Raw genomic sequence first — 23,376 nt, forward strand, 5'->3', positions numbered from 1 at the left:
TGAATGCATGGGTGCCGAAATGTTGCAACTAGTCTACCTGGATGCCCTTCGCATATATGGTTATGTCAACCATTATAACTGCATACTTGTACTTTACCTGCAAATCACCCTCCATCATCATCATGTGAATTTTCTCCGATTATCCATAACCATGCTCATGGTTTTATCTCGGCTTACCCTCAACATTGCCTAGGGTTTTCTCGGCTCACCCTTAACCATGTCTAGGTTTTGTTGGCTTACCCTAAACCATGGCTACAGGAATCTCTGTCGAGTTCACTCTCACAGGTGGTTCGAGGCTTACCACAATCCTACACTGCAAAGTGGTTTCCGGCTTACCAAAACAAGTTCTGTTACCAAGTTAAAATTCAATAATGCACACTAAATTCAATGTTCATATCAAATAATGTTACATATAAATATAACTAGTGTTTTCTGAAGATAGATGAAGTAACTTGGACAAACAATCACTTGGTTGAGAAAATATCTCGATAGATAAAGTAACTTGGACAAACAATCACTTGATTGAGAAAATATCTCAACCACAGACCAATCTAGGAATAACTAGATCTAAACAACTCCTAACTAATTAATAAGAACAGATTCCTTTACATAGTAAGAATCACAACTAAGCCAAATAAGAATTAAATTTCCAAGTAAAAAGATTATATCAATCCACAAAAAAACTCTGTTATTTAAAGCGAAGGCTACGCCATTGCATCAAATTCAGTGGGCGTGTTGGTTTTTGTGAGTCTGACTGGGCCACCTGATCGTATGTCGATTGCAAGGTACTGTAAAACTAGGAGGTCAAATGTAAAGCCCTCTCTTGTTTTTGGCAATGGAGTAGATCCCTGGAAGAGTAAGAGACTAACTATTTCATCGTAAAATACAAAGCTATGTGGGCATCGGATTTAGGACATGGGATTGGGGTAAGTTGCTTTTCTATTTACCCGTTCTTTATGACTTCAAAAGCACAGTGCAAGTTTGCTGCTAGAGAACTCCATCCATGCAAATCCCAAACCCAAAAAGATCAAATAGATACATGATTGTTTTCTCCCAGTCCTGTACAATACACTAAATATGGTGGCAATATTATTTTCCAACGATTTTAAAGTTTAAACAGACGATTGAGAGTCAAAACATTGCCTTGAGATCGTTTCAGAACGTCGTACTTCTTGTTATTGCATACGGATTTCTTGAACAAGTTGTTTCCTCGTTCTGTTGATATTGATCAAACACAAATATACATAGACTTCAATTTCATCCAATGTGTCAGCAAAACATAAATAATTTTTTCTTAATTGCTTTACAACTTCTTGAATAAAATATTTGTCATCTTCTCTCTGCTGGCAAAATCCGATTAGGACTTTATTATTATCAACCTCGTTGTACAGGCGTGGAACGAGCCGGATCATGGTGTCCAGATGTCTAGTCAAAATATAGGTTCCCTTGGTTGCAACATCCAGCTGTGCACTGCGTTTCCTTAGTAAAATTATAGATTCACACTGTAGTTTCTGAAGGCATAAAGAAAAAACTTTATTAAACGTATTGATTAATTTTAACTTTCTACGAACTTGATCCCTACAGAGCTCAAACTGCTGAAACAAACGCTGAAAACAATCGCGGATACTCTGAAGAGCCTCTGAATCTGGATGGGAAAATGGATTCTCAAATTCCATAAACAAATGAAACTCTTTCACAGTCCAATGGAACTGTTCTTCGCTAAAATCCCCTGCAGTTGGCGCTACTTCAATAATGGTCCTAATTTTACTGTAACTATCTCTGGCCCTGTGGATGCTATCAAGAAGACGGCTGCAAAGCCTATAAACATATTCGCCGTTGCTAAAATAACCAGAAACCATTTTGCCGAACTCCGGTCTCGTAACAAGAATTGTCTGTTGGAGAATTGCATTTACAGATTCCTGATCTGGCGAAAGCAGCTCAGCTACAAATCTGCTATAACGGGGCTGAGAATTGTCCGATGTTTCACAGTTTTCTTCGTGGCTGTGGGCGATAACATCGTGGAGTTTGCTTCGAAACTCCTCATAAGATTCAGTTCCCACGGCTGCTCTAAACTCGTGGCTTACATTTAAATCCCCTGAACGCTCCTGCCCTAAATCATCGGATGATTTTGATGCCGTTGCTGCAAATAATGACCAACTGCTATATAAATGATTGATGATTAAATCCATATTCTCAGAACTCACACTAAATCTCTGTTATAGCAATAGAGAAAAGCTCTACACATGGATTTTCTTTAAATTAATTCTCATAATTTATTTTTGTCACACAGCTCTGAAGCCGATGCTGCTAATAACGATTAATTGCTATAATACCGCTGATCGAGTCCATATTCAGTGAGCTTACACTAAATCCCTGTCAAAATAAACTAAAAGACAAAGATTCTCGATTCTCCTGCAAATATTATTTGTCTATAATGCATTTTTTAAATAATTTTTCTTCCATTAAATTTCTTTTTCTCAAACAATTTTCTGAAGCAGATTCTGCAAATAACGTCTAATTGATATAAATTATTGCTAATTAAGTCCAGATTCTCAGAGTCCACACTAAATCTCTGCTGAAATAAAATAACATGTCATAATTAAAATTATCTTGCTCATATTGGCTTTCTTTATTCCAATTTTCAATCAACATTCCTCCATAAAATTCTCAATTTCTTTTTCTCAGTCATTTTTCTGAAGCTGATGCCCTAGATATTCTTAAAAAATGCAGACATTCTGGCCGTAGAAATTAAAGCCTGCGTTTTCTCAAGCATAATCGAAGAAAGAAACAAATATTCAATATCAAATAAATTAAATATGCACAACCAGAGGTGCAATAACTAAAACTAAAGGAGAGCATGTATTTGTGCACCTTCGATGCCTGGCTGGCCTATTTTCACCCAAGCTTTCCAGCTGGAGAACATTTCTTGTAAAAATTTCAGCAATAAAGCCCGCTGTTTCTGAGAATGGACGCAGTCTGATTCATATGTAAAGCATTATGAAGATAAATAGTGGACAGGAATAGATACAGTGTCGATTTCGTGCTGGAAGAGTCAATCAAGAAGCCATTTCAAACACACCTCAACACGCATACTCACAAACTTAAGAGACCGCGATGATGTCCCTTGTGATTAACTATGTACCACGTTGACATCTGTAGAATAAATACGCAGTCAAATAGTTGTAAATTCCATTTACCTCTCGAGCGTAAGAGACCGCGATGATGTATCTTGTGATTAACTATGTACCGCGTTGACATCTATAGAATAAATACGCAGTCAGATAGTTGCCAATTCCATTTACCTCTCGACCGGTTCGTGGCAGATTCCACGCTTGCTTCCATGACCAGCTTTCATTTTGGATGGTTCGTGGCAGATTCCACGCTTGCTTCCATGACCAGCTTTCATTTTGGATTTCTTTTCACCTTTTTGCCCTTTTGTTTTACGTTTGAAATCTCATTAAGTAACCTATGACTGCATCATGTAAATCTTAATAAAATTAAAATAAAGGAAAATCGAATAAAAAATAAAATTGAATAAAAAATAAAATATAATGTTTTTTTTTTTTTTAATAATTATATTTATGTCAATACAGATTTTCAGAATTTTAATTTAATTATCAAAAATCCATCTTAAATAGGGATCTAACATGAGTTTAGAGATACAGATTTAACAAGAGTAGAGATATCCAATTTCTTTTGCAATTTTTTTAGTAGACATTATTTAAATGTTTTATATAGTTATTTATTTATTTTTAGATTTTTTTAAATTTTTATTTTGTCCTACATGATCAAAAATTCAACTTTATGACGGATGGACATAGTTAAACATCATACTGGGCTGTAGAATGAGCCTCTCTGCTCAATAATTAGTGTCAAATATCCAAGATAACCCAAACTGACAATTTAATTATCAATATTTTGTAACAAAATTTTCAGAATTTTAATTTAATTATCAATAATTAGTGTCAAAATTCATGTCACTTGCCGGAAGGATAACCCAAATTGACAATTTAAGTATCAATAATTATTAGATGGATGGTAGAAATTTGACTTCCATGAAATATTTTAGAATATTCATGATAATATATATATACAAGTTGAGATTTATCTCCGAAGTAGTAATGTCTTTTTTATCCCTTTAATTAAATTGATTAATTTTAAAAAGATTCATATAAACAAGTGTCATGTTGGTAAATTTCCATGGTTACAAATTTTGTTACATGTTTTTTTTCTTTTTTAATATATACATATATATATTTAACCTATATAATAATTCTTTATATAATTAATAATTATGATAATTTAAAATAAAGTATATATATATATATTTTATAATTTTTTTTTATGACTTTTTAAAATCTCATCAAAAATGTTTTTTTTATGTTTATATTAATTGATACCTATCATTGTTTACCAACAATTTATTTTATATAGTTGTGCTAGTTAATAACAATAGCAGCCATAAGTTTTTTTAAGATCTTTCCTACGTCTATGGAAATGGAAAATGGCATAGAACATTCAAAATTTATTGGTATCAACTTAATATTTTGATAAGAGAATAGAGTTGCAAAGCTTCCATCAAAGTTAACTTGTTCAAGATTTTCTTCCAAAAATAATGTTGATTTATGTTAGATTTCTTGAACCCAGGTTGGATTTTATGTCCAATACATTTATACTTAGAACATAAATAAAAAATAATTTTTAGATATAAATTTTATGACACCAAATAAACTGTGTTCCTAACAAAAATAAACTAACTAGAAAACCAAGTACATAAAAATATTTTGACACAATTTACTGTGAAAACTCAATGTGAGAAAACCAACAAACTTTGGGATTCTATCTAACTTGGAAATTTTGATTATAGCAAGTATACACTTCAAAAAATTACAACAACAAAAATACTCAACAATTTCCTTACTCAAGGATTTCCTTGCCTTGTGTGGCCTATTTGACCCAAAAAATGTTATTGCACAACTTCAAGAAATACGACCTTTATGGCTTAATTATTTTAGCTTGTATGACTTTGGTAATTTCAGCGTATACGCCCTTGAGAATTTCAGCTAGTATGACCTTGAGAATTTCGACATATATGACCTTGAGGATTTTGACATGTATGACCCAGATAAACTCAGTTTGCTACCCCTAAAACTTGACTTGTTCATTGTCTTCTCTTATTGTGAATTCGACCTCTTGTTTCTCAACTGAAAAGCCAGTCACTTGTGCCAAATTGATCTACCTCTCCAACTTATTTCCCTCTTTATAATTTTTGACCTAATTTCCAAAGCGATGGAGTGCTTAGACTACATCTCCACACTTGAGATCTACAGTCATGATATAATCTTTCGTTGACCTTTTTAACTTTATAAAAGTTGGCCAATAAAGTTAAAAATTTTAATTAGTGACTTTATGCCTAAGGTCCAAACTTAGGAAATAATTAAATAATTTTGTTGTGAGAGAATTTTGGTGATTCACTGCATGTCATGGCACTTGACCAATGCAAAATCACCTACCAAGCTACAATTTCAACACTCCTTAGTGAGGAAGAAGTTCTACACTACCTTAAACTTGTCTCTGAAGAACACAAATTTTCCCTTCATCAAAGCCATGGCCAGGATGTATGCTACTTGCTCACTTGTTTCATATTGCAACTGTACTTTCCCCTTCTGCACATAATCTCGAACGAAATGGTACTTGATATGAATGTGTTTCAACTTGTCATGGAACACTCGATTCTTCGAGGGCTTGATACAACTCTGATTATCATAGTGAATGAAAGTCAACTCCATCTCTTGATCAAAGAGTACCACAAGAAGCTTTTGAAGCCTAATTGTTTCACAAGCGGCCAAACTGGCAGGCTGCAGCCATGTACTTGGCCTTAGCAACACTTAAAGCAACTGACTTCTGCTTCTTGTTGAACCAAGAAATTTCTCTTGATCCCAAGCTGAAACAATTCCCATAAGTGCTTTTTCTATTAGTTGTACTACCTGCCCAATAAACATCGGTGTACCCCTCCAACTTCACTCCATCCATTTGAGTATATCTCAGCCCATACTCAATTGTGCCTCAAAGGTATCTCAACACATACTTTGCATCCACCCAGTTAACTCGTTTTGGCTCTATCATGAACTAATTTAGTGTGTTAACTTCAAGAAAAATATCCGGTTTATTGTTGACGAGATACATGAGAGAGCTAATCAGTTGTCTATAATGTAGGGTATTATTACTGCTTCTGATCTAGAAGCATCGATCTTTCTCTAGTCGATCACTACTGGCGTAGACATGGGTTTGCAATCATGCATCCTAAATCACTTTAGGATTTCAACTGTGTACTTCCCCTATCCTAGGAAGATCTCTCCATCTCTCTGTCACACCTCCAAACCTAGAAAATAGTGCATCAACCCTGAATCTTTCATCTTGAACTCTATTGTTAGATCTCTCTTGCATTATGTTATGATCTTCTCACAACCTATGAGAAATAGGCCATCCACATAAAGTGCCAAAATGAGAGGCTCTCCCCTGACCTGAAAGTAGTGTAGGTTTGGGTCTGCTTCACTCTTGTTGAAGCCCATGCCCTGAAAGTAATGGAATACCATGCGCTAGGAGCCTGCTTGAGTCCATACAATGCTCTCTTCAATCTGCACACATGGAAATCCCTCCCATGCATCTCAAAGCCCTTCGACTACTCAATATGAATCTCTCCCTCTTGTTTATTGAAAGCATTAACTCCTTTGAGCTGGTACCTGTGTCAAACACCCTTGGTTTCATACTTAAAGACTACAACTCTGATACCATGTTAGATTTCTTGAACCGAGGTCAAATTTTATGCCCAATAAAATTATTCTCATAACATAAATAAAAATGAACTTTTAGACCTGAATTATATGACACCAATCCACTAGGTTCCTAACTGAACATGCACAACATAAATAAATTAATCTGAAAACCAAGCATGTTAAAATATTTTGACACGGTTTCACCCTGGAAACCCCAATGTGGGGAAAACCAACAAAGTTTGGGCTTTCTGCACCACATGTAGGGATGCCTTCATGAGATGTAGGGTGTTTGGATAACTTTCTGCAAGTGGTTGCTTGACCTTAAACTAGGTGTTAGATGTGGTGCACTCCTTATTGAAGTGGTTATCGTATGTGGCATTTTTATTTTCTACATCGTGACAATACATGTTGAGGAGGATGGTTAATTGCGAAGTATTGGATCTATGTTGGAGGAGGAATAATATTTACTAGGAGAAAGGGTAGTTATGTATGTAAGCATTGAGACCACTTGAATTATAAGGAGCATTTTCTATAAAGTTGTGTTTTTTAAGGAAGAAAGAAGGAAAAATGAAAGGATATAATCATGGTAGAGTTGGTGCATATTAAAGTGGTGGGCAATAGCAAGGTATAAAATATGGGTTTTGTCTAACGAGGCCACAATTTGGCCTAGACAATGAATTTCTCGCCCTGAAAAATTCTTAAAAATTTATGACTGTGGGAGTGTTTAAATCATTTTTTATGGCAGAAATGGATTCAATGCCATCAAGAACCCTTGGGGCACCCAAAATCCTGAAGCTTGACAACTCTAACACAAATTTCAAAAAAATATTTTAAATTTTCTCAAAATCATGCCATAATTTCTATTGTTATTAGGACTAAATTGTGGCTTGTTTAAACTAAAACAAAAATATCAAATGTTTTGTTTATCTAATACATTAATATATATTCTATATATTTTCTCTCTATATAGTGATGTTAACACCAAAAAAAGCACACACATTTTAATAACATGTATATTACTATAAAATGATGTTGTCTAGATAGAAAAACACATCCTAACAAAATATATATGTGGTTAAAAAGGAAAAAAACACATTCTAATAAAATATATATCATTATAGAATAATGTTGTTGAAAGAGAAAACGGCATCGTAATTTTGTGTAATGTTCTGAAATAGGAAAAGTAGTGATATGCAAAGCAAATAACAAATACAACAACGAAAAATTTCAAACATTAAGCAAACACCCTTGTAAACTCTAGAAATAAGAACCAACTAGCCATTTTATTAATGAAATGGAGCAAGTACAATAATATGGATAAATGCACCTGGGCTTGCCTCAAGGGCAAGATTGACATGACTCAGGTGATAAAACAATAATCTCGAAGCTAGAAATGACTGCTCCTCTAATGCTCTGCGTTGTCCCTAGAAACTACAGTACTAGCTAGAAATGAACTGCAAGAAACCCTATCTTTGGTGCTCATAAAATGCTAAAACTTTATATTTGGGATCCTTGTCAAAATCCCAGAAAAACCCAGAAACGATTTGGACTGAATCCAACCTCGCAAATTTGGCCTCCAATATGCCTTATGCAATCCCCTACAATTCTGCACTGTCTGCTGTAAAGATACCCTGAAAACCCCACCTCCGGTGCTCAAACAATTATGAAACTTTATATCTAGGATCCTTATCGAATACCCAAAAAAAAACCCAGAAATGGTTTGATCGGATTTTGAACTTTCAAAATCGACCTCCAATATGTCCTACACCCTCCAAGCTGCTCCAGAAAACGACCTGCAATAAACCCCAATGAAATCCTCCTCCAATCTCATGAAAATGCAGCAATCACTTCTCCAAATATTTCCCTTAACCTCCACAGTAAAGTTCAGCCTCAAAGACTGATACTCTACCCACCACATGAACACCTAGTGTTGGTCAGCCTCTGCGTTGGCCTAGGAAGTGTGAAAAATCACCCTGAGTAGTAGCACACTCTTCCAGCTCCAAAACTTCTCCCAAATGCCAACAATCCTCCCTAGCCTCCTCTCTGGAAAATCTCACACCGAAACTCCACTACAAGACACCTCCAACAATTCGATCCTCTCTTCACTGTGTCCTCCAGTAATATGCACCACCTGGAAGTGAATGCTATTGTTGGGAATCACAATGAGGTCCTCCTCCTCAAGAAATGCATAAAACCTTCCTAGGGTGGCACTCGAAGTCCCCCGAAGAAAGGGTGAACTCTTCGCCTGGAGAACTCGTGCTAAATAGCCAGTGACTCGACAAAGCAACTTGAGAAACCAAAGGGAAATCAATATACCAAAAAATATGAATGAATGCGATGAGGAGAGCTGCCTTCCTTATATAGATTTCGTGGAACACTTTTCCCTCCAATTTTTCCTCCATCGTGGGCCCTCACTTAATCATCATCATGCAAAACTTAACCACCTCCATGCAAATTGAACTAGGGAGTGCGTAACTTAACTACAACACAAATAAATTTCCCTAACTCTGATCTCCTAAAAAAATCAAATGGGGTCCATTAGCTCCAACATTGGCCCCATAATACAAAAAAATTCATGTTTCAAAATGATTTAGGAAGGGACATTACAGTCCTCCCCTCCCAAATGTTGCTTGTCCCCAAGAAATTTCAGTGCTTGATGTTCAAGTATGTGCTCGCCCTCCCAAGTAGCGTCCTCATCTAACAAGCTCCTCCAATACACCTAAAATTGCTTGTCCTCAAGTAGTGCCTAAACAAGCCCCCTCTCTGACTGTGGATCCCCACTATCACTGCAAACTTCACCAGGGTTCCAAATATGCCATTGGATTGTCTTTGATCGTTGTACTATCCTATAGTGAAGAAGCCCCTCGATACTAGGATCCCAAGCCAACCTGATCAACATGAAGCACCCCTTTCTCCACTCACTATCCTACCAGACAGGGGCATTAGAAACCCTTTGTCTACTACCAAAATGTAGAGCATCCTGACGATGTGAAACTCCATCCAAATCCTCATGAAGTTGCCCTACTGAATAGTCCACCCCATGCACTCTAATTGTAGGCCCTTGAAGATATAACTCAATCCCCATGTGAATGAAGCATCCCACACATGAGCTCCTCCTACAATCCTCTTGTTGGCCATCTTGCCATGCTGATGAAGTCTCCCACACCATCAGTGAATCATGGAAACCAAATGGAAGATCTGGATGACCCTTCCTTTTAGAAACCCGCTCACCTCTACAGGTAGTTGAACTACTCAGCCCTGTTATGCTAGAATCCCCTGCTCGTCACAGAAGGAACCTATCCTGCTGACATCGTGACACTCTGGTAATGACTAACATCCTACCATGCTCATACCAGAGCCTCCTCTCCCATAACTCTCGGCCATAATCGATGCGATGATAGAGTCTAGGCCAATCTTGCCAAAGCGACTCAACAATGTCGGCACCTATCACTCCATGGCTCGCCCCAATCCTGAGCAACAATCTGCCTCATCCTATGGTGAGGGCTTCAGTGACCCCCCATGTGTCCGCCTGTGAATGAATCAGTCCGCCTATCATCTCGACCATGCTCACTGAGGAGTGGAGTATCCCACCAATCCACTAGATCCCTGGATCCCATAACCATACTGGAGGTCCATAACCCCCAATTCTCTCTATTTGTCACTGTGATATGGTGCTAGTTGTTGGGACCCTTCTGTGCCTTGTCTCTACCTCATGTAGGTATCCAATAGGTAGGCACCAAGCATCAAGAACCTGTGCCGCGAATATCCAACTACTTTGTGCCTGCCAAATCACACAATGAGATCTACTATCCCAGCTCCTGATGATGTGCCCGGGTACTACCGGAATCCTAGGCATCATCCTGCCAACAAGGACTACCATCCTCTGCACCTCATGCTCACCTAATGCTTTAAGCTGTCCAGCTGAAAAAGCACCATGTATCTCCCTATCGGTCACCTCCCCAAGTGTGAGCCTAGGGGTGGAACATATGCTACCTCGACAATCAACCATGCCATCCCTAAGCCTGTAACCGTCAACTTGTGCACCTACCAAGTGTCTCAACTGGAGAGTCTCCTTTCGGCCCATGACACACGGTGTCTCATCCAATTGCCTAGATTGAGCCTCGCATGCCCTATTAATTGAATGGAGAGTGTCAAAGGGCAACAACCAAACCCTCTGCGATTGTAAGAAACACTGGAGGATGATGGGTGGGTATGTCCCAAAGAGTATGATCAAGAGTATTTTGGAATGCTCAAGAGTAATCCTATGGATGACCCCCTCTTTGTCTCGGATCTGCTGATAACCCCCTCGAAGCCCTGTCTCCACTAAACATGGTGTACCTAGATGCTCAATAGTGTCCTAATTGATCCTAGGTGGTCTACATCCAATGGCACATGTAATGCCTTAGTCCATAAGTCTCCTGGGAGGCAACACTCCAAGTGCCCGTTGCGCTGTATCATCTGCCACTACATACCACCCAGTATCGCCACACACCATGACATGCCATTGTTTGTTGCAACCTGTCCCGATACACCACTGGATACTCCCGACTACTGTTATACCATCCTGTAGCATCTTATTTCCCACTTGTGTCACTACATCTGTCACTCCTTGCATGTACTCAATGCGATGTGAGGAACTCCCACTCCTCAGCCCAATTCAATACACTATGACACACCCCAATGTGTCTCCATGTCCATCTGCAAACATTAGGGGACTTTTGAGGTCTAAAATGGGCCTCCTAAGAAAATTATAAAATAATAGTGGAAATAATAAAATAAGATTAGATGACATCATCAAATTTTAGAGGGAAAAAAGATTTATTTATTTATTTATTTTATTTATTATGTATTATTATTATTTTTTTATTTTTTTTTAATTAATTAATTAATTTATTTATTTTTATTTATTATTATTATTATTATTATTATTATTTTCAGTTCGTATTTTCAACTTATCTCCCTAACGGTTTACTCAAATTTCGAGCGGAAACACTCGTTGGATGCCTAATTTGATTCATCATCCAAGGAGTACCCATGTTGCATACTTTCGATGGACCCTCCTACACGAAAAATGAGAAACACATGAAAAAACATGATTTCACGTTTTTTTCATGTATTTCTCATTTTTCTTGTAGGAGGGTCCATCGAAAGTATGCAACATGGGTACTCCTTGGATGATGAATCAAATTACGCATCCAACGAGTGTTTCTGCTCGAAATTTGAGTAAACCCATAGGGAGATAAGTTGAAAATACGAGTTGAAAAAGTAGTTTTATTATTTTATTTTATTTTAATCTTTTTACTTTTTTACTCCAAAAATGGTGAATCATCCCCCATGGTTGACATCATCATCTTGAATCCTATTTGTTATTATAAAGTTTATTTTGGTTGTATATTTTTCTTACGAGACCCATTTTAGACGTCAAAAGTCCCCTAATGCCACTGCTCCACGCTAGATGCTCCTACCCATCCCTGGATGTGATGACCTAAAGTTAAGTCCATATGCGTCGGCCTGCACCCGACATGTATCATCACCTCCACCCTCGCATCACCATGCTCTCTGATGAGGGGATCTCCCCTCCAAATCCTCCCTGAGGGATCCGAGGAGCGAATCTCCCTATGTGTCAGTAGTGATGCCATCACTGCTATGCTCCTCTGCATCCTTTGTGCCCTATACAAAAGTGAAGAGTCCCCAACTCCAACAAGAAACTGTCTGGTGGCTTGCCAATGCCACCTCCTCTGACAAACTCTTGCCAGAGTATGTTGATCACCTCGTGATCTTGTGTACAATCATCATACCAAGACAACCAAAGGAGTATGTCCATAAACTGGTTGGCCACTGGTACTGACCGAGACTCCCTTAGCGAATATGCACGCTCAACTACTAGGTCAATTGTACCATCCAAGTTGTAGTTAATTGGCATACCTGGGAAATGATAGGTAGTCCCACCTAGATCCCAATGCTAGTCTGGGCTTCCGGTATCCCTAGTGCCTAGAAGCTCCTGCTGAGCTACACCCGGGTCCACCACCATCTCCATAGCCCACTCCATAGGGTACCAACTCAAAATCTCTCGCCATCCAACCCCAAGAGAGGGATCGAATGCACAAACTCCAGCACATAGAACAAGCCCAACATGCGGATGTTGCATCTTGTGCAACTATGATCGTCTCATCCCGCTACCTAGGTCAACACATGAGATCTGACTAGGTAGTTCTGTGTCTCTCTCTCCAATGGGCAAAGGTGACCCAACAATGCTGCTAACCTGGTCATCCCCTTTGGTATGTCTAGACAACTTCACCTCTGTCAATCCAATGTGTAAGGATGGACTTATAACGCTGTAGATCATGTCAGTGTGTCTTTGAAGCGAACTGTGGTGAAATCCCAACGTGTGGTCTCTATGCTGCCCCTCGTCACTCGCTAGCCCAAAGGATGGTTGCACATCCTTCTCCATCATGGGCTTGACATGAGTCTCCAATTGCTCTTCTCTAGACAACCCATCATGCAAGACATGCTCATCAGTCAAATGTAGGTGATTGTCATCCGACAACTCTATCATAGATCTGGATGCCTCTATACCTATTGGCTCCTCATCAACAGTGGGATGTTTCTCGACACCTCATCAACCTGTGGTGTGCTACTATCACCTGAGATCTCAATCACCACCTGGGATACCTCATCAATGGATACCTCCACAACGGATGGCATCTCATCGATGGATGTATGCTCAACTGTCACTTTGCCAACCATGCCCCCTTGAACTAGTCCCTCCTCTTCTTCCTTAATGCTCCTCATCATCCCTGCAAAATCCCATTGAATCTCCATTGGTTTGTGCATGCCCCTTAGTTCATAGAATTCCCAAAAGGAGAGGGACACCTGAATGCCATGACCCAATGATTGGTACACCATCCAGTTTTCTCCCAATAACTCCACATCAGTTGCAATCATGTATGAATTCCCAACTGAGGAATGAATCAACTTCTCCCCCACATCAATCATCATTTGTTGTATCCTCATCACCTCATTCAAGGTCACTGCCATGTTGTTTGATTCTAATATTCCCCACAGGCTGAGCCAAGATTATGGCTTTGATACCATTGTAATGTTCCGAAATAGGAAAAGTAGTGATATGCAAAGCAAATAACAAATACAACACCGGAAATTTCAAACATTCAACAAACACCCATGTAAACTCCAGAAATAAGAACCAGCTGAGCCATTTTATTAATGAAATGGAGCAAGTACAATAATATGGAGAAATGCACCTGGGCTTGCCTCAAGGGCAAGCTTGACATGACTCAGGTAGTAAAACAATAATCTCGAAGCTGGAAATTACTGCTCCTCTAATGCTCTACGTTGTCCCTAGAAACTACATTACTAGATGCAAAGGAACTGCAAGAAACCCCATCTTTGGTGCTCATAAAATGTTGAAACTTTATATTTGGGATCTTTGTCAAAAACCCAGAAAAACCCAGAAACGGTTTGGGTTGAATCCAAACTCCCAAATTCGACCTCCAATATGCCCTACGCAATCCCCAACAATTCTACACTCTCTGTTGCAAAGATACGGCTGAAAACCCCACCTCTGGTGCTCAGAAAATTATGAAACTTTAAATCTAGGATCTTTGTCAAAAACCCATAAAAAACACAGAAATGGTTTGGTTGGATTTTGAACTTTCAAAATCGACTTCCAATATGTCCTATGCCCTCCAAGATGCTCCAGAAAACGGCATGCAATAAACCCCAACGAAATCCTCCTCCAATCTCATGAAAATGTAGCAATCACTTCTCCAAATATTTCTCTTAACCTCCACGGTTAAGTTCAGCTTCAAAGACTGATACTCTACCCTCCACTTGAACACCCAATGTTGCCTCTGCGCTGGTCCAGAAAGTTCGAAAAATCACCCTGAGTAGTAGCACACTCTTCCAGCTTCAAAACTTCTCCCAAATGCCAACAATCCTCCCTAGCCTCCTCTCTAGAAAATCTCACACCAAAACTCCATTGCAAGACACCTCCAACAATTTGACCCTCTCTTCACTGCGTCCTCCAGTAATATGCACCACCTGGAAGTGAATGCTACTGTTGGGAATCACAATGAGGTCCTCCTCTTCAAGAAATGCAGAAAACCTTCATAGGGTGGCACTCAAAGTCCCCTGAAGAAAGGGTGTGTTGTTCGCTTGAAGAACTCGTGCTAAACAACCAGTGACTAGGCTAAGCAGCTCGAGCAACCAAAGAGAAATCGATATACCAAAAATTAAGAATGAATGAGATTAGGAGAGTTGTCTTCCTTACATAGATTTCGTGGAGCACTTTTCCCTCCAATTTGTCATCCATCGTGGGCCCTCACTTAATCACCATCATGCAAAACTTAACCACCTCCATGCAAATCAAACGAGAGAGTGCGTAACTTAACTACAACACAAATAACTTTTCCTAAATCTAATCTCCTAAAAATCAAATGGTATCCGTTAGCTCTAAAATTGGCCTCAAAATACAAAAATTAATCTTTTTCCAAAATAATTTAAAAAAAGACATTACATTTTTACTTCTGAATTTTCTTAAAATATTATTGTTGAAGGAGAAAATGACATTTTAATCTTGGTAACATTATTAATCTAGAAAAAGAAGAAAAACTTGCATAGGACGAGTGGCCGAAAACAACCGAAGGACGTTTATCACAGGTAAAACCCAATTCATTGGAATGGGAAAAAAACAACCAAAAGAAGGGATGGTTGCAGACGCAGGATGAGACTTTGTCTTGGACTTTGGTTTAGGATAGTAATCTGGTTGCATGGATACAGAAGGAATTAATGATCTTTGGAAGAGACTCAAATATAATTATAAACTTTATGCAAAATGATATAACCAACCACACTTGAGAGTTGGAGGCACAAATTAACAACTGGTTGACTTTGCAACCCAATTCATTGGAATGGGAAAAAACAATCTTGAGATGATTGCACACGCATCCGGAGGAAATTAGACTTTGTCCGGTTTAAGAGAGTAATCTGGTTGGATAGATACACAAAGAATTAAATCGGCTGTCTTCAATGTTGGTACAGGAAAATAATCTTTGTAGGAGAGTGAAAGAGACTAGTTTAAGTAGGTGATAATTAGTTTTTGATATGTTTTTGGAAAAAATTGATTGAGATTTTTGAAAATCAAGGTTACAATGGTCAGTTAAATTATAAAATTTTAATTGTTATGAAGATTTTCCAAAATGCTAAGTTTATTTTTACTTTCAAAATCCTGATCGACATACTTCTTGATCAAAATTTTACAAAATAAAAAACATTTAATTTCTCATTATACCTAAATAAAAAATTACCCTCTAAATGAAATGGTCTCCTCATTAACAGCAGGATACTATGAAAAATGATATAGATTGTCTCCTCATTAGACGCCTGATAAATGAAAAATGATATAGGCAACCACGCTAGAGTTGGTGGCACAAATTAACTACTCGGTTGACTTTGCTCATAGGAGGACAATCAATAAAATCACGGATCCCTATTTATCTCTTAGCAATTATAACTACCCTTCAAGGTTTGAGATGTTCGAAAGTTTTGATCCAAAGGATCACGGAAGGAGAATGGTTGGCCAAATACTTCCGTCTAGTCTCCTCCCTAGATCGTGTCAGAGTTATGGATATGGCAACAAAATTCCATGTTATTGAATATTAGAATTTTAGAATACGGCGGGATTATCGTAAATGGATTTTAAACATTAAAATTTTAGAGGTTTTAGTTAATGTTGAGATTTATTTTCATATTGCTTGTATTTTATATTAAGAATGTTTCATAGCAATAAAATTCCAGACTATTAAATTTGAAATTACTCAATTCCAAGAAAGATCTAAAAGCAAAAAACCCGGTCCTGTTTGGTGAAGACGTCCTTAGTATAATAAAATGGCAGCATGCAATCGATGATTGACTTTGAAGCAGAAGATAAAACCCAGAAATTTATCCACAGTGACAACACCAAACAAAGTATGCTATGCGGACTGAAAAATGAGTTTTTGATTGAGAGTACAACTAAAATAATTTGTATTAAGATTTTAGGGGAACTGAAAATGAGTTTTTGATTGAGAGTGCTACCAAAATAATTTGTATTAAGATTTAACGGGAGGTAAAACAATTACAAAATTAAAAACTGAAATTGAGTTCATTCACTATAGTGAAAAATGGAAAATTTAAAAAAAAAATTGTGCTGTAACACACTCTAACAACCCATAAATGTTTTGTAACACACTCTAACAACCAATAAATTTTTGTTTTGACCATCCCACAGCACTTTGCTCCAGGATTTTCTCCTCCTCGACCTATATAAAAACTCGAATCACAATTTTTTTTTGACATATATCTCCTCACCCATATAAAAACTCATGAACCACCATTTTTTTTTACATATATCATTAATTAAACTTATAGCAAGACTAATTAAACAAGATAGGATGGGGAGACAAAAATTCTAATTTCCTAAATTTTGTGGTGCGCAGTGCAAGCTTGGAGTTAACATTCACCAACTTCATGAGTGATATAGAGATGGACGATTTTGTACCGGTTTTTTGCAGCACATTAATTTGTATTGAGAATTTTTTTTGATTGTTATTTATTCGGTTTGTTTTCTATGGGTATAAAGTTGGGGGAGCAGCTTGTCATTACAAATAAAGATAGGTAGAAAGAATTCAAAAACACTTATCACTAGTAACTTCAAAGTTAAATCATTAGTGTCATATGAGATTTCGCTGGTTGAAGCTGGTTTGTTTTCGATGAAAACTTTAGCAAACATTTGTTTGGTAACATATTTAAAAAATGTGGATGACATGGATGAACATGGCCCAAATTGATTGTGGCAGATGAGTCAAAGCTTAGGAAGAAAACTTGGAGGAAGCAAAAATGACAATTAGATGGGAAAATGGGGAATCAATTGGGGACTATCTTAATACTAAAGTGAATATAAAAATCTGGTGCTGAAAAAAAAAATTGGAAAAATTCAATACTGCCATGTAAAAAACATAGGTAGGTCTTAAAAAAATAATATATGTCAATGATTTCAAACCAATATAGTCGCATAAGAAAAGACCTATTTAAATACTGCAACAAACTAAAATTGTAATCAAATCTAGGTCCCTTAAACCATTTTAATCCGGTGGGCTTCATTAAAATTATTCAATTCAATTTATTTAGTGAAAAACAAAAATCTGAGCCATGCAACAAAAAGAACTAGTTGCTCGATCTGCTTGTGTACTTCGGAGAATGGTTACTGTCAGTTGATTAATGGGGGTGGTTGAGAGCAATTTTCCAACCATCAACAGCAAGGGTATCAATTAACTCTCTTACCTCACCCTTGAGGATATTAAATACTTCCACAACATTGTTAATCCAAGTACTGGGAAGAAGCCTAGTCGTGCATTTGTTAAATTTTGGAAATCTGCTGGAATAAATATGGCAAGACGGGAAGCTGACTATGCAGTCAACAAGCTGGGAGTGATTCTGATTCCGAGGTTAATTAGATTTGGTTCATCTTTATTGGCAGTGAGGGCGGCCAAATAAATTAGCATTGGGTATTTATAGAATAAAAGAAGTTTTTAGTGTGATTTTTTTGGATTTTCTAGTGTTGGAATGTATTAAAATTGGAGGAGAAATCTTGATTTGTGTTATTTAAACTAGTTTTTTTTTGACTGTATATGGATTGAGCGCTCTGAAAAACCTCAGAGTACTTCGATTGTGCAGAGGTTACCCATCAAATTTGTAATTTCAATACCCATCAAATTTGTGATTTCAATAAGTTCCGGCCAAATTTATAAAATTAAACCGGAAAAACTTCTCAAAAAATCTCACAACTCATTGTAAAATGGCAGCATAGAATCGAGGGTAAGAGTATCAATTAACTATCTTGCCTCACACTTTGAGGATATTGAATCCTCCCACAAGATTGTTAATACAGGTACCTGGAAGGATTTTCGTCTCGCATGTGCTAATTTTTGGAAATCTGCCGGAGTAAATATGGCAATACGGGAAGCTGAATATATAGGCAACAAGCTTGGATTGATTCTGAGGTAAGATTTAATTCATCTTTATTGGGAGGTTTTTTCACAGCGAAGGCGGCCATCCGTGGTGCATTGTTACTGTCATAGTTGGTGACGCATAATCTATGATTTGAAGGAGCTCCAGAGAGGTTTGTGATTTAGAGGAGCTCTAGAGAGGCTTGAAGCGCTGTGAGAGGAATTTTGAGGAGACCACCAAAAATGTGGTTTCCTCAACTAAAATTGTGGCTTCCTCAACTAAGCAATGGAGTTGGTGGAAGGAAGGAATTGTGAGCTAGACAAGGGAGAAGAACCAGGTTCATGACCACTGCACCATTTAAGCGGGTAAGCACATCATTAGCGAGGCAAAAACTAAGGCTTTCTTGACACTGTATTGAGGAAAGTCGAAATGGTCTCTGCCAAACCAACACTGCAATCCTTGGTTAGCAGAATGGTGGGCCACTTCCATCTCCCGACTGAAATTTTGGCATTTCCCATGGATGCTTCGCTGATTTAGCCTCAGCAGTCTGCCCAAAACCATTGTGGATTTGATGCTGTTCAATGGACCTTCCACACGTACTAACCACTGAGAAAATGGAACAAGAGGGAGCTGCAGCACAGGTAGATGGGCATGAACAACGCTTCCCCTTCAAGGCATGGTTTTTCTTTTAGGACAATTTGTTTAGTAGTATCCCTGCCCATCAACAGCTACATGTTTTTGGAAGTTTCAATGTAAATATTTTTTGGACGGAAGCAGTGCATGAGAAGAATTACAGGAATGGCCACAATGTGTACCTCATCTTTTGTAACTCCAGTTGTACACAGGCACAGCGTTCTAATAAAAACCTTTAACAGTCATTGTGGGAAAAAACTCCTAAAATTTGTTTGGTTCCAGTAAATTAGTCAATCTGACCGCTATATCCCATGATTACACAGCCTTACAAGTCAATAGAGAAAGGGCTGACTGAGCGTACCCTGCCAGGAGCAGCTAACCTATATGTACTTTTATGTATTATGGGATTCCTGGAACTGAACTTTAAATGAATAAATTCTCCATTTATGTCAAGCAAGGGAAAACTATGTTTTTGAAATCAAACGTCACACTGTGGCATCAAATTCAGTGGGCATGTTGGTTTTTGTGACTCTGACTGGGCAAGTGACCGTAAAATGATGAGGTCAAATGTAAAGCCCTTTCTTGTTCTTGGCAATTAAGTAGATCGTTGGAAGAGTGAGAGACTACCAACTATTTTAACGTCAAATACAAAGCTATGTGGGCATTGGATTTAGGACTTGGGTTTTCCTACACAGGAGGGATAAGTGTGCCTTTCTATTTGCCACTCTATGACTTCAAAAGCACAGTGCGTGTTTGCCACTGGAGAAATCCATCCACGCAATTGCAAATCCCAAACTCACAAGGAGTAAATCAAATAGATCCATGATTGTTTTTTGGAAGTCCTGTAGAATAGACTAAATATGGCGGCAATAGTATTTTACCAATGGTTCTCAAGTTGAGAGTCAATATATTGCCTTGAGATTGTTTCAGAATGTCATACTTCTTGTCGTTGCATGCTGATTTCTTGAACAAGGAGTTTCCTTGTTATGTTGATATTTGATCAAACACAAATCGACGTGGTTTTCAATTTCATCCAATGTCTTAGCAAAATTAAAATGAATTTTTCTTAATTGTTGTACAACTTCTTGAGTAGGATACCTGCCATCTTTTATCTGCAGGCAAAATACGATCAGGACTTTATATTATGAACCTCATTGTACAAGCGAGCAACGATCCGGCTCATGGTGTCGAGATGTTTATTCAAAATATAAGTTCTCCTGGTTGCAGCATCCAGCCGTGCAATGTGTCTCAGTAAAATTGTAGAAAGACTGTAATTTCTCAATAAAATTATCTGGAATAGGAACCGGAACAGGGGCTGCAACTATTGCAACGCGGGAACGGGTTGCAATAACAACCGCATCAAGAACAATTGCAATGCAAAGCCCAGGAAGCTATAAAGAAGAGCCTTTCTTAAACATCTTGATTAATCTTAACTTTCTATTAACTTTATGACATACAACTCCAGCAGCAGAAGCATTTGCTGAAAACAAAATGCGATACTCTAATGAGCCTCTGAATCTGGATAGGAAAATGGATTCTCAAACTCCATAAACAAAAGAAACACTTTAACAATCCAGGGGAACCATTTTTCATTAAAATGCCTTCTGGTTGGCGCTAGTTCAAGAATATTTTTAATTTTACTGTAACTCAGTCTGGCCCTCTTGATCTGGGGAAAGCAGCTCTGCCCGAAGTCTGTTAAAACGTGGTTGAGAATTATTCGATGTTTCGCCCTTTTCTTCGTTGCCGTGGGCGATAACCCTGTGGAGTCTTCGAAACTCCTCATAAGATTGAGTTCCACGGCTGCTCTATACTCTGGCTTATATTTAAATCCCCTGAATGCCGCTGCCTTAAATCATCGTATCCTTTTGATGCCTCTGCTGCAAATAACGAACGACTGCTGGAAATGATTGATGATTAAGTCCAGATTCTCCGAGCCTACACTAAATCTCTGTTAGAAAAATAGGGAAAAAATCCCATGGATTTTCTTTATTCTGTATTCTTTATAATTTTTTTCATAAAATTTCTGATTGTTTTTGTCAAACATATGTCTGAAGCCGATGCTGCTAATAACGACTACATATGTCTGAAGCCGATGCTGCTAATAACGACTGATTGCTACTATACCCGTGATTAAGTCCATATTCATAGAGCCGACAGTAAGTATCTGTCAAAATAATCTAAAATCACTAAGATTCTCCCCGCAACCATTGTTTTTCTTTATCGCAATTTTTTTAATAAATCTTCTTCTATTAAATTTCTTTTTCTCAAACAATTTTCTGAGGCAGGTTCTGCAAATAACGTTTAATTGCTATAAATTATTGCCACAGTCCAGATTCTGAGAACCCACACTAAATCTCTGTGAAAGTAAAACAATGTAAATAAAATTCTTCGCTATATTGGCTTTCTTTATTTCAAATCATAATCAATTCTTCCATAAAATTCTCAATTTATATTTCTCTTCCATAAAATTCTCAATTTCTTTTTATGAGACATTTTTCTTAAGCCGATGCCGCAAATGACTACTAATTGCTCTAAAATACTGCTGGTTAATACCAGATTCTCATAGACTACACAAAGTCTCTGTTAAAATAAAATAAATTTCTCCTGCACTCAGTGATTTTTTTTTCCAGTTTTTTAATAAAATCTGAATTTCTTTTTCTCAAACATTTTTCTGAACCCAGTGCTTCGAATATCCACTAATTGCACAGCTGATTATGTCCAGATTCTTGGATCTTACAATAAATCTTTCTTAAAATCAAAGTAAATTCCTCTGCGCCATGTGTTTCCCATCGGGCAACAAGGCGACACCGGATTCGAACTGGGGATTGAGGCTATGCAGTCCGCTCCCATCGGGCGTGGATTTTGACGGGTAGATTGCCTTCTACACGAGGTTGTCTGACCGTCAAATCCGGTCAAAACTCTTTAATACCCGTCATCAATGTCCGTAGATGGAACGCGTTTCACAAATTAATTTGGTCTTTCAAATTTGACGCGTCGACTGAATATCAAACTCTAACTCAATCAACATTTTTCCATACTATATGTACTTTCTTTTTCTAAATTATTTTTCTCTGTTATTTTCCAGAGTCTTAAGTACGAAAAAATTGCTTTTACAGTGAAGGAAACTATGAATAGCCATTAATCTTTATTGCAAAACAATAAAGCTAAAAGCAAAGAAATTTCCAATATTTAATATTTCATTTCCTTTTCGAAAAGAATGCAGGTATTCTGGCCTACTAAATTAGAGTCTGCATTTTCTCAAATAGAATCGGCGGAAAAAACAAATATTCATTATCAAATAAATTAAAATATGCACATCCAGAGGTCAAAAAACTAAAGCGAAAGGAGATAGTGTATTTGTGCACCTTCGATGTCTTGCTGGCCTGTTTTCGGCAAAGCTTTCCTGCTGAAGCACATTTCTTGTAAAGATATTCAGCAAGAAACCCCTCTGTTTCGAAGAATGGACGCCCTCGGATTCATCTGTAAAGCTTTGCTTTTGAAGATACTGTACAAGACCAGATATTGTGCCGATTTCTTGCTGAAACGGTCAATCAAAACTGTATTTCAAGCCATTCTACAGACATAGGTAATGTTCACAAAAACGAAGAAAGTGCAATGATTTTATCCCTTGTATGAAACCCATATACCGCGTTGATATTTGTACGCAACAATACGCTGTCAGATTCCATGTTCCTCTCGCACTGTTCGTGGTAGGTTGTTCGCTTGCTTCGATGATAAGCCTCCATTTCGCGATTTAACCTTTCTGCCAGTTTACTTTTTAATAGTTTATACTTTACCGGCAAAGATAGTGGGGAATGATGTAAAATAAAGATAAAAATAAAAGACTATGACAGTTAAACCAAAAGTAATTATTTATTTATACTCTACCTAGTACTACATCAGAAACTAAAAATAAATAAAATTGAATATATTTTAAGTATATTTTGTATAAATAATTATT

The 23,376-nt window shown here is 37.6% G+C and overlaps 1 protein-coding gene across 5 annotated transcripts; it reads right to left on the reverse strand.

Annotated features, from left to right (window-relative positions):
- Positions 1–1,048: 1,048 nt before the first annotated feature.
- Positions 1,049–23,159, reverse strand: LOC149156730 (UPF0496 protein At3g19330-like). 5 transcript variants are annotated; one of them, XM_089438493.1, is made up of 5 exons: positions 22,781–23,155; positions 3,303–3,472; positions 3,098–3,153; positions 2,872–2,976; positions 1,050–2,140 (listed from the first exon to the last, which is right to left on the reverse strand). In XM_089438493.1, exons 4-5 carry the CDS (start codon positions 2,921–2,923, stop codon positions 1,176–1,178), a joined length of 1,017 nt encoding a protein of 338 aa, XP_089294619.1. In that variant the 5' UTR covers positions 2,924–2,976; positions 3,098–3,153; positions 3,303–3,472; positions 22,781–23,155; the 3' UTR covers positions 1,050–1,175. The 5 variants fall into 5 exon arrangements, 4 of the variants coding, with proteins under 4 accessions (XP_089294620.1, XP_089294619.1, XP_089294618.1 ...); XM_089438492.1 differs by having other exon boundaries at positions 3,080–3,153; XM_089438491.1 differs by having other exon boundaries at positions 2,872–3,153.
- Between the last annotated feature and the right edge of the window lie 217 nt (positions 23,160–23,376).

Source organism: Pinus tabuliformis, chromosome 9 (assembly GCF_031772625.1).
Source record: "Pinus tabuliformis cultivar Carrire ecotype Pingquan chromosome 9, CPIR1, whole genome shotgun sequence".
Lineage (NCBI taxonomy): Eukaryota > Viridiplantae > Streptophyta > Pinopsida > Pinales > Pinaceae > Pinus > Pinus tabuliformis.

Coding starts and splice junctions, on each gene's coding strand:
- LOC149156730 (XM_089438494.1), bottom strand. CDS start 22,832: ATGTGCTTCAGCAGGAAAGCTTTGCCGAAAACAGGCCAGCAAGACATC. Junction 2,141..22,780: donor AGGCCAGCAAGACATCGAAG/GTGCACAAATAC, acceptor CATTATTTGCAG/CAACGGCATCAAAATCATCC.